General features: G+C 37.5%; 1 protein-coding gene and 1 long non-coding RNA gene across 3 annotated transcripts in view; both read right to left on the bottom strand.

The window, feature by feature from the left end:
* Positions 1 to 13560, bottom strand: part of LOC116566820 — a 61386-nt gene extending 47826 nt beyond the window's left edge. The window contains exons 1-6 of the long non-coding RNA XR_004276022.1: positions 13235 to 13560; positions 12655 to 12727; positions 10625 to 10655; positions 7844 to 8802; positions 7635 to 7740; positions 38 to 163 (exon numbers count right to left, since the gene is read on the bottom strand). This is a non-coding gene — a long non-coding RNA (uncharacterized LOC116566820). The remainder of the gene's footprint in view (positions 1 to 37; positions 164 to 7634; positions 7741 to 7843; positions 8803 to 10624; positions 10656 to 12654; positions 12728 to 13234) is intronic.
* Positions 13561 to 15483: 1923 nt separating this feature from the next.
* Positions 15484 to 18552, bottom strand: part of SYDE2 (synapse defective Rho GTPase homolog 2) — a 48093-nt gene continuing 45024 nt past the window's right edge. The window contains exons 7-8 of one of the 2 annotated variants that reach the window (XM_032361804.1): positions 18458 to 18505; positions 17816 to 17903 (exon numbers count right to left, since the gene is read on the bottom strand). In XM_032361804.1, coding sequence (XP_032217695.1) covers positions 18495 to 18505 — 11 coding nt within the window. In that variant the 3' untranslated portion in view covers positions 17816 to 17903; positions 18458 to 18494. Of the gene's footprint in view, positions 17904 to 18457; positions 18506 to 18552 lie in introns of both variants that reach the window. The other variant, XM_032361803.1, reaches the window with a different exon arrangement.

The following is an 18552-nucleotide window of genomic DNA, read 5'->3' as shown; positions in this document are numbered from 1 at the left end:
TTGGGGTGGAATGATTCAGATCACTCAGAATGCTCACCTTTCTTGGACTCCAAGGCTTTGGAGCTCAGGCAAATGCACCACACTGCTGCCCCCTTCTCTGGGATGAGTTCTCTCGGAGGCTCTTCAGCTCACACTGGGAGGTTCCAGCTGAGAAGCTAACTTCCTATAATGGACGATGGGGGAAATCCTGGGCATGAATGAAAATGTAGTTAACTGGTGTGACTCCTTCCGGTTCCCATTGTTTCAGCCCTTTCTGCCACTGCCCATTCCTTCCCAACTGCCCTGTTGGGTCAATTCAGGCTTCTTTTCCTGCCCTTCAGTCTTTTGATCTGGTGTGCAGTGTAGTGGAAAGAAAGAGGGCTTTAGGATCCAGGCAGACCCGATTCTGAATCCCAGCTTCATCCCCCACACAAGGGCAACTGTCTCGTAGGTCTTAGTTACACCATCTGTAAACCAGAGATGATAATTAAACCTACCTCACCCAAAGGTAATGTGTGCATAATATCTGGCATTCAGTGGGTGTTTAATAAGTGTTGCCTTCTTGCTTAGTCTGATACTCTGCCTCCTCCACATACCCCAGAGAAAACATAGGGTTTCCTCTTTGCCCTATATAATAATATCTGATCTTAACATTTTTGTTATTATTAACAATAATGCGAATGTCTCTCTCTCTCTCAAATATGACTTGAGCAGTGGCTTTGCACACATAGTTTAATATTAGCCTTGATCATTTTAATGTGAGACCCAGTATGTTGGACACAGTATTTAAAATTTAAACAGTAGCTTTATTTTTTGCAGAACTTAAAATGTTATGGCTACCTAGAAAATTACTCATTCTAATAATACTTGACTTATTTAAGTTAAATTTAATTATCATTCCGCTTTATACGCTGCTTTTTGACCCAACTAGAAATGTTGCATAATTAAATGAGCCTATTTTCAGGTCCTCAGATAACCATATCATCTGGATGCAATTTAGATGAAAAGGCAATTGACCCCAGGAGATGGTGGTCGGTGGCCTGGGTACACTTCCACAGCTTCACTAATCCACCACTGTAAATGATTAACATTTCCCTGTGCCCTCTACCCCCAAGCGTTGCTTGGATTAGGTGATCTTCCACCCAGTTGCTAGGATGTCATCGCCAGGTCAGATACCATGTAACTGAGCAAGGCTCCCGGGGCGGAAATTAAATCTCTCAGGGAAGGGCAAACTGAACCGTGTGTGATGAGTCCACTCCTTCCACGGCTGATGAGCTATTTGAGGGTCACAGGCCATGTAAAAACAGCTACACACTATCAGAGTAGAATCCCAAACACCAAAAAATCCAACCTCAACAGTTTATTGGGGAAATGATGGTTAAAAAGGAATTAAGTGTAATTGCTTCCAAATGTTCTCTTATTCACAAATACGACAGTAAAATAGATACAGTGAGTATGGTAAATAATTTGGGTTGTGTTTCCCTGCAGTCACGCCAGTGTTCCAAACTTCAAAGGACAGAAAATAAGATTTCTCTAAGTCACCTGTACAGGTAATATTCTGGGCTGTTTTTGTTCTTTTTTCTTAAAGAGGAGAAGGAAAGGAGATTTAAAATAGTGGATTTCACATTCTTCCTTGTCATTAAAGATAGTTCTTCTAGCCTGAATCTGTATTTTTTAAGAAGAATAATTCCCTTTAAAATTTTTTCTTAAAAAAAGGAAGCAACACTAAATCAAATCTAAAATATGGCAAGTGTTTCTGCTTTATTTTGACCTTAGTAAACAAGCTAAATTAACAATTAAAATTGAAAATGACTTTTCACTTTTAATGAAGTTTCCAGACTGAATGGATCTAAATCTAACAAAAAAAACCATAATGATCTCCCAGATATACAAAATCTAAGTAGGGGTCGTCCTGGTAATGGGGCTGTTCATCCAAGAGACCTAGTCCTCAGAAATAATACACTACAGGCAGAATTTGAAATAAAAAAGATTTTGCTTCAGTTCATTATGAGGATCTTAACTTCAACTGATTGAGAATATCAGAAAATCTGGGCAGGGAGGGAGGTGACAGAAACCACCAATGCTTGTCAAATACCTATGTGCACCCGTACATTTTCCAGTCTCCTTGGTAGCTGGATTAGAGCCTGTAACTGAATTCTGGCCAAGAGGATGTGGGTAGAAATGAAAGAAGCCACTTCCGGACCTGGCTTTAACTCACCTTGTAATATCCTCCAACTGCCATGTGTTTCAGATGACATGTTTATAAAATAAAGTTTCTCAACCTGTTTCAGACTTTCAGACAGGCAGGAAATAAACCTTTATTGTGTTAAACCACAGATACATCAGGGTTTATTTGTCGCCACTGCATAGCCTTGTCCATCCTGTTGAATTCGGGTGGATTAGAAAACACTGGGTCTCACTGAAACACATGGGCACATCTGTTAGTTGGAAATCAGGAATTGGACTTAAATCTGTTCACATTCAATAATACACTAGAAATGCTTAAAAAACCATAGCTGCAGATATTAAAGGAAAAAACAGCTTTCTTATATTGGAAAATACCTCTATCTTCAGGTTGAAAAGAGTATACTATATTCCAAGCAAATCCTAGTTTATTCAGTAAATGGGTGGATTGGGATTGGCACAGCACTCCAACTCCTGTGCTTTTAAATGCTCAACACTGAAGCCAACGTGGTCATTTAAAAATCAAATCTGAACCCCATCACTTCCTTCCTTAAGACCTCTCAGTGGCCCTTGTTGCCCTCAGGGTAGGGTCTAAGTTCTTCACCTGCTTCTGACACAGTCCTGCTTTTTTTTTTTTTAATATTTTATTTATTTATTTGACATGCAGAGATCACAAGGAGGCAGAGAGGCAGGCAGAGAGAGAGAGAGAGAAAGAGGAGGAAGCAGGCTCCCTGCCGAGCAGAAAGCACAATGCAGGGCTCGATCCAGGACCCTGGGATCATGACCAGAGCCGAAGGCAGAGGCTTTAACCCACTGAACCACCCAGGTGTCCCCCTGCTTGCTTTTTGAGCCCATTTTTTCCAGCTTTGGCTTCCCTGCTTCCCCTTCAGACGCTGCAGTCCATGCTGTTCTCCACACATCTTATGCTCTCACCTCTGCTTGCTGGAAAATGTTATTCCCTTTTCATAGGTAAAAAGCTACCAAGAACTCTTAAAATGCCCTAAAATGAATTAATAGCTAATGTACTACAACAGTATCTACATACATTTAAAAAATGATTCCTATGTAGTCCTCTTTTGGGAAATGAACAGTGCTCATAAGAATTTGTTTCAGAAGGGCGCCTGGTGGCTCAACAAGTTAAGCATTTGCCTCCTGCTCAGGTCATGATCTCAGAGGCCCAGGATAGAGCCTGACCTGGACACCCACGTTGAGCCCCCAACTGCCCCGTCAAACCCCGAGTTGGGCTCCCTGCTCAGTGGGGAATCTGCTTCTCCCTCAGCCCCTCCCACCCTGCTCATGCTCTCTCTCTCTCTCAAATAAATAAACAAAATCTTAAAAAAAAAAAAAAAAAAGAATTTTTTTTTAGAGACTATAACAGGAATTGACAATGTAATATTAACAGTTTCCGGAGTCACAAAGTAAGATAACTAGTGGATCATAATCAGAGCTTTGGAGTCACCGACAATTCTGAATACTCAAGTATTCAGAACTTACAAGTTTTCAAAATTTAATCATGACACGTTTCTGCTGTGGCTAAATAAATTTTCAGAAGTGGCCACAGCAGTATTTCCTATCCCACATGCTCTTCAAAACCACTGTCACGCCTCCCATCAAGAGGTAGACTCAATTTTCCCTCTCCTTGAAATGGAGTGTGACTTTGGGCTTGCCTCAAAGCACAGAATGCAGCAGAAATGACACTGAAGCCATGTCAGAAAGAGTGATGCAGATACGTGATGTACCTGTCTCTCTCACTGAAAACTCAGCCTGGGAACACAACCATCATGTTGTGAAGAAGACCAGACTACACAGAGAGGGCACACGAAGGTATTCTGGTTGAAAGCCCAAGTAAGATTTTAGTCAGTGATGGGCATCAACCACCATATGTGTGCAAGGAACAAGCCTACAGGTAAGTCCAGTTCTGACCTCTCGAGCCACTCCAGCTGTTGCTGATTGAAGCCAGGATGAGCTCTCCCTGCCAAGACCTGCCTAAACTCAGGTTTGTGAGCATGTGAGCAAAGTAAATTCTGTCCTTATTTTAAGCCATTAAGTTTTGGTATGGTTTGTTATATAGTAGTAGATAATTGGGAAAACCACCTTATTTGGTTCTCATGAGGATTAAATGAAAATAGAACATAGAAGATTCCTGGTACTGTATCTGAAACACAGTGAATGTGAGTTATCTGTAATGTGTTCATGACTATGGCAATTGCCTCAAAATAGCATATTTATTTATTTCTATCCCTACTTTGTTTAAGAATTATAAAGAGACATACTATAAATTTCTGCTCTTAATACATATAATCCAGTGAGACAATCAGCTATGTACTCAAACAGCACAAAACAGAAGAAAATTAACACTACATATCTTAAAATTTGAGAAAGATCTCTCGTAAATATCAAACTCTGAATAATGGAAACCTCCTGTGAGTGGGATTGTATTTAAGCAGGAGATAAGGAAAAGACAAGAGGAGCATAGAAGAATGGACTTTCAACGACATACTCTTCTGCATTGTTGGAATTGCTACAGGAAACATGCATTTCTTTATTATTATCTTTTTACTTAACTATTATTTATAAACAATGACATGTACAAATTGTAAGTGTGCAGCTAACTTAATTTTTAATCACATATATGCCCATGTAGCTATGTAACCATCACCCAAGTATACATTAGTTCACTAAGAACTCTCTATTACATAGGTTCATTTACATTTTATAGAGCTTTATATAAATGGAATCATATGGTATGTACTTGTTTTTGTCTTATTCTTTCATTTTTGAGATCCATTTTTCTTGTGTATATTAATATTTCATTATTTTTTATTGCTAAGTAATATGTCATCCCATGGATATACCATAATTTGTTTAATATAGACATTTGGGTTAGTGGTTTCCAGCTTGGGGTTATTACAAATTACTCTTCTGTGATCATTTCTACGTAAGTTGTTTTATGGAAATATGTTTTCATTTCTCTTGGATAAATACCTAGGAGTAGAATGTCTGATTCATATGTGTGTATATGTTCAACTTTTTAAGACAGTGCCAAACATTTCCAAAGTAGTTGTGATATTTTACATTCCCATTCCCAGTGTATGAAAGTTCTAGTTCCTCCATATTCTGGCTAGTATGGTCAGTCTTTCAAAATTTAGCCATTCTAATTAGCGTGTAGTGGTATCTCATTGTAGTTTTCATTAGTATTTTCCTGATGACTAATGACACCAGGCTCATTTTCACATATTTACTTTCTTTCCACAAGTCTTCTTTCATGAAGTGTTTATTTATATATTTTGCTTATTATTCTTGGAGGGTTGTTTTTTTTTTAATTACTGAGATTTTAGACTTCCTTATATATTCTGGATACAAGTCTTTTACCAGATACATGCAAATATTTACTTTCAGTCTGCGGTTTATCTTCTCATTCCCTTAACAGTGGCTTTCAAAGGGCAGAAAATATTAATTTTGTTGAAGCTCAATTAACCAGTTTGTTTTTTTTTTTGATGTTTTTGTTGACTTATCTAAGAAGTCTTTGCATAACCAAGGTTTTCTTCTAGAAGACGTACACTTTTAGGCCTTACATTTAGACCTATGATCCATTTCAAGTTGATTTTTACATATGATAGAAGGTATGGGTCAAAATATTCTTTTTTAGGGTGCCTGGGTGGCTCAGTGGGTGAAGCCGCTGCCTTCGGCTCAGGTCATGATCTCAGGGTCCTGGGATCGAGTCCCACATCGGGCTCTCTGCTCAGCAGGGAGTCTGCTTCCTCCTCTCTCTCTCTCTGCCTGCCTCTCTGCCTACTTGTGATCTCTCTCTGTCAAATAAATAAATAAAATCTTTAAAAAAAAATATTCTTTTTTAAAAAAGATTTTATTTATTTATTTATTTGAGAGAGAGAGAGACAGAGTAAGAGAGCATCAGAGGGGAGGTCAGAAAAAGAAGCAGACTCCCCATGGAGTTGGGAACCTGACATGGGACTTGATCCCAGAACTCCAGATTCATGACCTGAGCCACCCAAGCACCCCAAGGATCAAAATATTCTTTTGGTTTCAGGGGGATGGGATTTGCATATAAATATCCAATTATTCCAGCACTACTTATTGAAAAGACTATCCTTTCTCCACTGGATTGCTGTTGTCAAAAATCAGTTGTGCATCCAAGATAGACAAATATCATATGATTTCATTTATATGTGGAATCTAAAAAATCTACACAAACTAAGAAATAAATGGAACAAATTGGTGATTGCCAGAGGTGAGGTCGGTGGGCAGGAATGGGCACAATTGATGACAGGGATTGAGAGGTACAAACTTCCAGTTATAAAATAAATAAATCAGGGAGATATAAAGTACAGCATAGGAAATATAGTCTATAATATTGTAATAACATTGGTGACAGATGGTGACTTACTGGGGGTGAGTACTGAATAATGTATAGAATTGTTGAATTGGGTCACCTGGGTGGCTCAGTCGGTTAAGCAGCTGCCTTTGGCTCGGGTCATGATCCCAGAGTCCTGGGATTGAGTCCTGCATCAGGAGGCTTGCTTGGCAAGGAACCTACTTCTTCCTTGGCCTGCCACTCCCTGTTTCCCCTGCTTATGTTCTCTCTCTCTCTGACAAATAGATAAAATCTTAAAAAAAAAAAAAAAAGAAAGAAAAACAATTGTTGAACCAATATGTTGCCCATCTGCAACTAATATAACATGGCATTCCAATTATTCTTCAATACTAATTTTTTAAAATTTTTATAAAAATATTTTATATATATAAATTATATATAAAATTATATTTATATAAGCTAAATTATATAAATATAAAATATAAATATAAACTCAGTTGTCCATATATGTAGGGCCTATTTCTGAACTCTATTATGTTCCATAGATTTGTCTATTCTGATACTAATACCATATTCTCTTGATCACTGTCATTTTAAAAATCATCTTAACATCAGATAGTCTGGGGCCTCCATAGTCATTTTTTTTTTTCAAGGTTGTTTTGGCCTTTGTATGTATATTTATGCCAATTTACATATGCAATTCCGACTTTCACAAAATTTCCACTATGTGACGTGCTAGAGGTCCCATCCCATTATGACTCGGGCCTTGTGTAAATGTACTGAGGATATAGCTGATAATGGCTTAAGTGATCCTGTGGGTGTAAAGATATAAGCAGATGTGGGAAGTTGAGATGGCTAATAAAAAAGCTGGCAGGCTTTCAGAAGCAAATGTGACATGCCCCTGTAGCAGCACCAGCCAGGGAGCAGAGAGTTAACAGAAAGAACAGAGGGAAACCAGAGGAGTTCCTCTGATATTTTCTTATACATATTCTTTATGAGAGGTTTAATAAACTGCTATTTTAAAATAAAATATAAATAAACCCTACCATCATTAACACCCTAGTGTTTTGCTCAGATGATGAGACTGCATGCTTCCGGGTAAGACTACAGAACCGAATGGAAGGTAAGGTTTACTTACAGACAGACTTGGAGGCAGATTCTGCTGCTGGGCACAGTGGGGAAAGACGAGATTTGTTGGCGTATCCAAGGCTCAAGGCACCAGAACTGGCACATGGCTACAGGGGCTAGAGGAGGAAATATTTTGCCAAGAGAGGCAAGAATATGCCCAATTTTGGCCACTTTGCTGGTTAAGAGGATGCCCAATGGCAGCCATCACCTAGCAATTACCTGGGAAATCTTTGCATGTTGATTCTGGCTGCCAATACACACTTCCATTTCCTGCTCCATTTGACAAAGGGTCCCAAAGTTCGTCCTGTGACACTTGGTCATTAGAGGAGGAAGCAATAGGAGGACATCGATAAGGGATAACATCCTGTGCTTCTCGTGTTTCCATAAGGGGGAGGGAACTGGACTTCTCAGGAGGAAGAAGTATGGGAGGGTCACTTCCAGCTTCTCTCTGACTCCCTCACTTAACTGTTCTTCCAGTCACAAAGACTGACTCATCTGACTGGTGAACTGAGCAGGACTTGAGCTTGCTTGCCTGGGAGCCTTCTGTGTCTTCACCTACAGAGCCAGCCTGTCTATTAAAGGCATTTTTTTTTTTCTTTTTTGTAGGGCTGACAGGCTATACCCCTGCCAGGAGAGGCTTGTTTTTAACTAAATGTGCCAGGGACTGGTTGGGAATGATCAGATCACAGGGAACATAGGAAGAACTCTACTTGGCCATAGACTGTAGCCCTTTTCTCCAGCTTACCTTCATCAGTAGCAAATCTGGTATTTCGATTGCCATATGTCTGGCTCCTAGGTCTTGGTGCTAATTTCAGAAGGGAGAGATAGGTATGCTATTAGTCTCCTACCAAACCTATGTTAACACAGATAGAGCCTGGAGGAAGATAGGTTGGTAGGAGAGGGTTAAAACTGTAAGAGGAAACAAACTGAAAAAGAAAATAGAGTCAGAGTCATTGCTCTGAGAGGTCCCAAAACCTCAGGCTGCAAAGATTTGGCTTCACCCCTGTTCCTGCCAGTGTGGAGTCGTCAGGGCAGGTTGACAACACAGGGCTCGTGAGGCCTGCGCCCTTCTCAGGACACAATCTCTGGCTGCAGACAGACCCTTCCTCAGTCTGCCTTCTTCCTTCATTGCCAGCTCAAGGCAGATTCAGGCAAGTTTGGAGGTGGTCCTTTTGTCCCTTAAAAAGAGAACAGCCTGGTATCATCTATGTGTCCAATTTCCAATGCAGATTTGACTTTTCTTGTGCCCCAATATTTGTGAAAGGAAAAGGGGGAAGGATGGAGGCTATATAACTCAGTATTGCCCTGAGTATGCATGCCAAGTATACATTATGAATTCATTATTGTGTATAGAAAAAAAATATGGGCAACTAATTTATGACAAATGATACCAGTTTTCCATTTATGGTAGCGATATAAAGTTGTACTCTAAAAGTAAATTTAATTGAAAATAAAAATTTTTAGAGAAAATAAGAAAACAATGTATAACGTGGTATTTAAATATGGTAGAGATTGTGAGGTTATCTGTGAATGAGAGAAGTCTGGGAGGCTAAAATTTATGTGGAAATATTCACAAGATGCCCAAAATATGCATTATTTTTTAGGGGTTATTAATAACAATGTTAGATTGCTCTAACGATGATGAAATCTAGGATTTGTAGTGAATTCTCATGTACTGTGACCCTTTTAGGAGTTAATTATAATCACAGAAAGTTCACCTCCAATTCCTTTTTTTGGGGGGGTGGGCTTCCAAAATGACACTGACTGTGACGTATACTGAAATCTGTGACTTACTTTAAAATGTACCAAAAATTAAGACAAATAACAATGGCTATGAAACTAATATAACAAAATGCTTACAATTATATAGAATCTAACATGAAGATATACGGGTGAATTCACTGTATAATTATCAACTTTTCTTTATATTTGAAAATGTAATGAAATGTCAATGGAAAAAGATACTAATATGCCTTCTTTTATGTACGGTTTAGGTGAATTTACAGGTGAGATTTGACATTGAGTACAGATCAAACATAAATTCATAACCTTGGACAGACAGTCCTTTATGCTCTGACATTTCTTATCAACCAGCTTAGACGAGCTATTTTTACTTACCTAATGATTCAGATTTGCCCTTAGGTTAAAACATGAGTTTTACAATGGCTACAGGGGAAAGAGACCCAAATGCTGGCAAGCTGCATCTCTTTTCTTGAACAAAGGTCAAGAACAAGGGGTCACTGTTCAGTATCTGCAGCTGTGAAAAAATGTGAGCTACAGGCTTGCTGTCTCTTTCACAAAAATGTCTTGAATGCAAGACTTTCCCTTTTCTTAATTAATATTCATTGTGTTTTTCTAAAGTTGGAATTTTAAACTCTCCTTAGAGAAGTTTCTAGTCAAAGAAGTATGTAGAATGTTGAGGACAACGCCCAAGTTTCCACTCCATAAATACCTCCAGTAAGCAAAACAACAACAAAAAAAGAAAGATTAACTTAAATGACTTGAAAGCATGCCAGGGGCCTCATCAAACAGATAAGGATTAAGTTAACCCAACCCAGGGGCAATATCTAGGCATTTTCTCATTTGCTTAGAATAATCACTTGATGTTGAGAAAGATAGAAAACATTAAATGTAGTGCCTGTTTCCTAAAGTGGTCCTTGCTACTCTTTTTTAATAAGAGTTCTATTGCGGGGTCGGGGGGCGGGGAGCGTTATATTTGTAGGAGTCATTCAACTTTATGAAAATATTTTAATAAAATGAAAACTAGGTTCTTTTCAGTTCTAGCAAAAAATGTACACCTAAAATCAATCAGGATGTTTTTTGTTCATGATTTCTCTAAAGAAACAAATGCTACATTTTAACAAAAGTTCTCTCAGAGACCTCCCTTTCTTATGGTGAGAAATAATTTTTCATACACATATTATTTAAATAATTGTTTCTACTGAAACAATTGCTATTCTACAGGAAAAAAAAATACCCAAAATTTATGAACCCACTAACCTTTTAAGTCACGAATATTCCCAAGGCCGTTCTAATTCCAAAAGAAACACACGTCATTAAAAAAGAGAGAGAGAACATTTTGTTAACTACAAGGAATTATTACTCAGTGAATTTTTTTTTTTTTATTTTATCTATTTATTTGTCAGAGAGAGAGCACGAGCAAGGGAGAGCGGCAGGCAGAGGGAGAAGCAGTCCGCCTGCCAAGCAGGAAGCCCAATGCAGGGCTCGATCCCAGGACCCTGGGACCATGACCTGAGCCGAAGACAGATGCTTCACTGACTGAGCCCCCCAGGGACCCCAGGAGTGAGTATTTGAATAATTACATAGACACTGCCTCTCTTGGTCCTTCCTCTTTTCCTGACAGTAAGATAACCATTCTCTGAAAATCCCTTTACATTCTTTCTTTATTAATAATTAACTAAACATCTTCTATGTTATAGTTCCTAGGCAGATGTCAGTGAAATAGATGTATAAAGGCATGGATATACTTTTTACTTTTTTTTTTTTAAGATTTACTTATTTATTTATATGGAGGAGGGTTGGTGGGGAAAGCGTCTTAAGCAGACTCTGAGCTGAGAGCGAAGCCCAAGGTGGGGCTCGATCCAACAATCCTGAGATCAGGATCTGAGCTGAAACCACGAGATTCTCCACCAACTGTGCCACTCAGGTGCCCTAGTTTTGTTGAGGATGTAGAATGTCGAGGCCAATACCCAAGTTTCCACTTCATAAATACTTCTAGTAAGCAAAACAACAACAACAAAAAGAAAGATTAACTCAAATGACTTGAAAGCATGCCAGGTCCTTATCAAACAGGTAAGGATTAAGTTCTTCTTCAATTTGGTTTAAATGTAAACATTTTCTAGTTATAGATGTCCATCATTTAATCAAATAGTACAATAACTATTTGGTACTTGTTAAAAGACACAGAAATCTCCATCTTCTTCCTCCCCCAATTTCCAAAGCAGGTTACTAACTGGGTTTTCAGAGGTAGCCTCTGAAGTGGCATTTGGGCACAGACATGAAATGACCAAAAAAGCTACTCAAGGAAAGTCTGGATGAGGAGCATTTCGCACAGAGGAAATGGCAAGTGCAGAGACCCTAGGACAGAAAGGAAGTTCTCAGCATTGCTAGAGCACAGGGAGCCAGGGAAGAACCTGAGGAAAGGATACAGTTTCTTTTATAAAAGAGGACTTTGGCTTCTGTGGATAGAATGGATTGTGAGTGTGCGGAGAGAAGAGTGATAGCAGAGAGAGGGAACAGGGAGAGATTGAGAGATGACGTAGCTCGGTCTAGAGTGTGAATAGTGACAAACCTAAGTGTACGGTTTCAGGATCTATCATAACTTTGATGGGTTGGGAAAGGTGAAGGAAGAGCGAGACTCCAGTTAGGGGGCATAGGGTGAGATGAAGACTAGGGAGGTGTTGTGGGTATTTGTCACTGTCAGGCTGCTGGCTTCTGAAGCCCCTTCTTAAATTCATAGAATTTACCTTGGTGTAAAATCCAGGGAAAGGGTGCGAGTGAATTGTTCCCCGTCACCTGGAAGCTGGGGCACCATGGGATGCTTCGGTCAAGGACTCTGAATCAGGAATGATGCAGCAGAGCAGGGGGTTTCATGACTAACTCCAATAGTGTGCATGAGCTGTGTTTGGTGGCAGTATGCTAATCAGGCAGAGCCTTGGTTGCTGTCATTCTGATCACCAAGCCTCTCCTAATTCTGCTTATTTTCCAAGTCTATTTCTCAGGTTTCCCATTAAAAAAAAAAAAAAAATTGAGGTATGACTTACATGAAAGGTAAGAATCTTAAGTATGGAACTTCATATGTAAACACCTGTGTAATTTCCACCTTGATCAAGATATAAACCATTTTCAGCACCCTGTAACAGTCTTCCCTCCGAAACATTGTTTGTTGTTGTTGTTGTTTAGTGAATTTCATTTCTGCATGAATTAGCCAGTCAGTTTTTGGCTAAGTCAGAGAGCAACCAAGAATTCTGATTTCTGGTACTTCCATGTTTATCAGACATGAGACTTACTGAATTAAAAATGAGCCTTGGGCTGGGAAAAGAGCAAAAGAGCATTCCTCTTCATAGGAAAGTCCTCAAGTCTCTAAGATTCAAATAAAAACTTGTTATTATTAAACATATTTCAATTTGATCACTTTCCAAGTACCTAAAAGTTGCTATCTTTAAATTATAAAATCCTAAACCTTAAAATTCTTCTGTCTGGAAACATTAATTCTTTTCAGGAACCATGCCACTACCCACAACCTGTTTCTTTGGGGTTCCTAAACATAAAGCCACACAATCTGAAGTTTTCCAGAGAGTTAGATTACGAACTGGGCTTTAATAGGTATATATGTATTTACTCTTCCTGCTTTCTTAGTCTTGCAGTAATTATTGGCATCATTACCAGGTATAGAAGCATTAGTACTTACAGTTAACAGTATATTATAAGGTATTTTGATAAATACTACATTAATTAAAAAAACTTCATTGTTTAAGACTAATGAATCATAGACCTGTACCCCTGAAACAAATAATGCATTATATATTAATTTTAAAAAAATAGTAACTTCCACTAGAAGCTGCTCTTCTAAAAAAATGTAATGGTCACCTCAATCTCATTTGATGGTAACTCCATCCTTCAGTTGCTCAGGCCTTGCCCCTTTCTCTCAGGGTCCATTGGCAGATTCTTTCAGCTTCTACGTTCAAAACACATCCAGAAAACAACCAATTCTCACCACCTCTCTTGCTTCTCCCCTGGTCCAAACCATCATCTTTCTTGCTTGAATTACTGCAAAACTTGATGCAAGAAGGTAACACAGAAATGCCTTCACAGTTCTAAAGGGAAGTGAGTTGGAACCTAGAATCGCAAGTCCAATCAAAATGAAGTATAGGTTAAAAACAAAGGCCTTGTCTGATATGCAAGGACTCAAAACTTTCTCTCAAGCACCTTTCTTGTGTGGTGGGGTGGGGAGGGTATAAGGGGTGACAAGAGGTGTGTGTGTGTTGGAGGGAACTACTTATGTACTTCAGCAAACAAACAAACAAAATCCCTAAAATTTTAGAAAAGTGAGATACAAAACAGAATATAGGAGTGCTAGGAAAACATATATCCCAGGATGACAGCTGAAAACTACATTGTCCACATTTGATAAAGTTGATTAAAAAGCTTAGGATGATATCAGGGTTTTACTGAAGAAGATATTTTTCTCCTCTCAAAGAAAAATAAAGGCAAGAATGTACTTCACAAATCCCAGGATGAGCACTAAAAGCACTTTAAACAAATCTGGTAATTCAAGAGCATGATAAAAAGAAAAATAAAAATCAGCAAAAGCCATGACCCAGTTATGAAGCAAACAGCACACAGCATGATTTGGAGAAGTTGATGGCTATAAGATAAAATAATCCATTTGACCTTTAGCTTGGAATATTCTGCTTAAATCAGCATAGACTTCAGCACACAAGATTGGATATGTAAGAGAAAAAACCAAAAAGAAAAAAAAGAGAGAGAAAAAACCATCTGGCTAACCTGTAAACGCTTTTGCATAACCCATAATGGCTATTGATTTGTAGTTTTTAGAATCAACGTATTAAGGTAAAGCCTAAGTCAAATACAGTTCCCCCAAATAACATAATCTATTAATGTTAATTATATCAACTAATCGTGTAACTTAGAGAAATCAAGAGGTCAAGGGCAGTAATGGGCTGAAGGAAAGTATAGCATTGGTCATTTCCACAATGGTAGTGAGCCAAGAGATACTGTTTAAACAGATGGATCGAGAAGCAAAGATTATTAAAGTTATAAAGGAAACTGAAAGAACTAAAAATATCAAATGGGGAGGAGGAATGGAGATGGCTTGTCATTCATACTGGAAAATCTACAGATACTACTCAAATGACAAATCAAAAAACAGCAGCAGAGGGCGCCTGGGTGGCTCAGTGGGTTAAGCCGCTGCCTTCGGCTCAGGTCATGATCTCAGGGTCCTGGGATCGAGTCCCGCATCGGGGTCTCTGCTCAGCAGGGGGCCTGCTTCCCTCTCTCTCTCTCTCTCTGCCTGCCTCTGCCTACTTGTGATCTCTCTCTGTCAAATAAATAAATAAAATCTTAAAAAAAAAAAAAAAAAGAAAAGAAACAGCAGCGGAAAACCTAGACCCAGTGATGAAGGCAGTACCTACTTGAGGAAGTATAGGCAGCTGTACCGCTGAGGAGCAGTGCTGGTGTGAATGGCAGGCAGGGAGGCTCACTTTTAATCTCTATCTGTCGGAATTGCTTGAAACTTTATTTAGGTACATGCACTAAAATTAAAATTGTTGGGGGTGCCTGGGTGGCTCAGTGGGCCAAAGCCTCTGCCTTCGGCTCAAGGGACCCTGGGATCGAGCCCCGCTTCGGGCTCTCTGCTGGGTGGGGAGCCTGCTTCCTGCTCTCTCTCTGCCTGCCTCTCTGCCTACTTGGGATTTCCGTCTGTCAAATAAATAAATAAAATCTTTTAAAATAAATAAATAAATAAATTTCTATTTAAAAATAAAATTAAATTAAAATTGTTTTTGATCCTAAAAGATGTCAGGATTGGTAGACTAGAAGGAATGACAGCTGATAGTCTAATAGTGCAGAAAAAGCAGGTATAAAAACTCAAAAAGTTTTGAAGTTAAAGGTCATTAAAGTAAAGGCATACTGAGGGTTGCTGGAGGGGATGGGGTGGCTGGGTGATGAACATTCATTGGGGAGGGTATGTGCTATGGTGAGTGCTGTGAATTGTGTAAGACTGATGAATCACAGTCCTCTACCCCTCAAACAAATTATATATATGTTAATTTTTTGAAAGAGTTGAAATAAAAGAAAATGAAGTAAAGGCATAGGCTTACTGAGCACTACTAAATACAGCACAGTCAATAAAAGAGATTTATAGTCAGGACTCATGATTTAGACAACATAAATGTTTAGTATTTTCTATTTAAGATGGCAGAGATTAAACTATTCCCATCCAAAATTATATAACAAGATACATCTGGCCTTTAAAGCATTTCAGATTTTGGAAAATTCAATTCTGGACCAAAAAATAGTGTTACATGTATTTAATGGGTAACATTCAATTGTCCAATACTCTAACACATTTGTTTAAAAAGAATGACAGCAAAATAAGTAATCCTTAAAATCATTATGATAATTAATAGCATGACACCAAAGTTATAATACTTTAATAAAACTTTTACATTTCTGGAACAACTTATTCAATTCATTTAATATACATGATATAGCAAACAAAAACATTTAAAGCACATTTCTTTTGACTGTTTATTCAATATATATACCTGTCACATGTTTTTTTGGTATTCTTCTGAACTATTATACAAAGCTTTAAAAAATGAAATTTTCATATAAAAATAGCTATTTATCTGGCTTTTTAACAGTTGAGTTTTCAAATTAAATAACAAGGTGTTCTGTTTATCAATGTATATTACATAGAAATAGTTAAATACTTTAATATTTAGAAAAACATCAAGAAGTCAGTTTTCTAAAGGCTACTACGTGATCTTTAGTTGGTGATCCAGATTTTATTTATAATTTTAAAATTACATGTTCTGTGGGTATAAGAGTTTAAAAAAATACATTCCAATTTAATTAAAAAGGCTTCTAAATTTACATTTTCAAACACTGCTGTGATTGCTATAGTGACTATCTTGTAATATAGTTAGCCAAAATAAGTTAATTTTTCAAAATCAGTAACATGGATGCTGGCAAGATTTCTTTTGAAACAAATAAGGGTAATTATAAAGTCAATGTTCTCGATATACTACTACAAATAAATATGCTTAAAGTATAATTACTTTGTTTTAAAAAGCAGGACATAAAAATGCATAGAATAGATGAAGATTTTTAATGCAAATCACTAGTGCAGAAAACTGGGTTCTTAATTCCTTAAGACAGCAGAGGATTTCAGTTTAAAAGATGACTTCTCACTAGGGATATTGTGACTTTCTGCAAATCAAAAAAAGAAAGTCTCTTATTTCTATTTAGCTGCTTCTAGTGTTTTGGTTCAAGTGTTTCTACGGAACTCCTTTAACTTAAATGTTCTCTCCCTGAAAAAGATATTTTAAGCTAATAATTTTGGCCTCATGACTTACATACTTTAAAGATATATATGATTCTGCAGCCAATGCCTCCCCCATTCTAATATCTATCCATATATGCACTTATAAATAGACACATTTCCAGGATTATAAAAATATTTAATTTTCATAAGCTTAAATAATTACTGAATGTTAATACAGAATACATTAATATTTGTATAATTTTACTTTTATTTATAAAAAGGTTTTTTATAGCAGCATTTGCATTGCAAATGAAATATGACAGATGATGCTGCAGTGTACATGGACCCACACTGCAAACCCAATGGAGCAGCTGCCACGTTCCTCTAAAAGAAACATCTGTTTCAGCTACAAAGGAGCAGTTCCTATAACTTACAAAAGCCGTGAGGGGCTAATAACTTATCTGAACCTTATAAGTGCATTTAAAAGTTATCTCCATAGAATTGGCCATATTTGTTAAAAATAGTCACAAGGCCAAGTTATCTCTGCCCCCAGAAAAATTTTCTAATGAGATAAGTAAAAATTATATTAATGAATAGAGTTTTTAATTGAATCACATGAACTAACTAAAAATTAATGGCATTTTCAAGAGTAAAAAAATAAAACCATCACAGTGAGAGGTATAAGATAGTGAGAAAGACATATCAGAAATTTAAAACATTACAAAAAAGCAAATTAAAACTCTCAATCTCAAACACTCATATTAAGCTTGTTTTTGTTGAGTTCACGCTCCAGATTTCCAATCAAAGTATCAATACTTTCTTGTAGGTCTTTAAGATTGACTTTTCGATCCACGGTAGACTCAATTGTCTGCATTGTCAAGTATGTCTGAAATGTGTACTCTTTGGACATGGGTACCGGCTGTTCAATCATTATATCTTGTCCATACATTTTGCTACAGTTTTCTCCATCTTCTCTATCTTCCGAAGGGACATTATCATAATCTACATCATTTAAATTTTCTTTTGCATTTAAAAAGTAGTTTTCTCCACAGCTGCTCCAGTCTCCTGCATAACGATTGCTAACTGGACTGTCTAATCTGGTTTGCCTTGGTCTAAGTATTCTTGATGACTCAGTACCACTCAAATTTAACAGGCAAGGTCGTTCTTTCCTCCTCCTCAAATAATTTAGAGAAGACTTCTGCTCTTGAAACAAATTGTCTGTCGATTCTTTAACAGTTAAACGTTGCACTAGAAACAAACAACAAATTTGCTTAGTCACAGCCATCCAACTGGCCTTAAAAAAACAGAGCAAAGATAAGCCGTTTAATAATCAACTACAAACATGCATTAAAAAAAACATGCACACTATTAAAAAATAGCATTCCATAATTACTTTTTTCTATCACCAGAAATAATCAAGATTAGGGACAGAAGCTAGGAGAATGTTCAATGGTGCTAATTCATGCCGTATCATAACATCCCCAAACAAATTTCTGATGTTGATTAACTTTTGGTGCAAGTTAATTATTATCTAGCTATAATTCAAATAGTAGCTAAGCTGGTAGCTTCTTCTAAATTAAAAGCTACAGTAAAAAGCAGGCAAGGCATGTTGGTGTACAAAAAAAAACAAACAAACCAGAAGTTCCTTCTGCAAACATCTAAATGAGGCAAAGACATCTAAAGTGCTCACTCTAACCTTTGTGCTTTTTTGCAATTCTATTAGCAGCAGTGTCAAAATTTACTAAGCAGCCCAAATTTCACTTTGATAAAATGCACAAATACTAGACTTGACCACTAGTTACCTGAGTTTGATTACACAGCATTAACTACTAATAGTCTTCATTTATTGCCTGAAAACAGTACAGATATTTATTTTCCCATTCTGGTTAGGTATTTA

Source organism: Mustela erminea, chromosome 10, assembly GCF_009829155.1.
Source record: "Mustela erminea isolate mMusErm1 chromosome 10, mMusErm1.Pri, whole genome shotgun sequence".
Taxonomy (NCBI): domain Eukaryota; kingdom Metazoa; phylum Chordata; class Mammalia; order Carnivora; family Mustelidae; genus Mustela; species Mustela erminea.
This window is presented reverse-complemented; position numbering and strand designations above follow the sequence as displayed.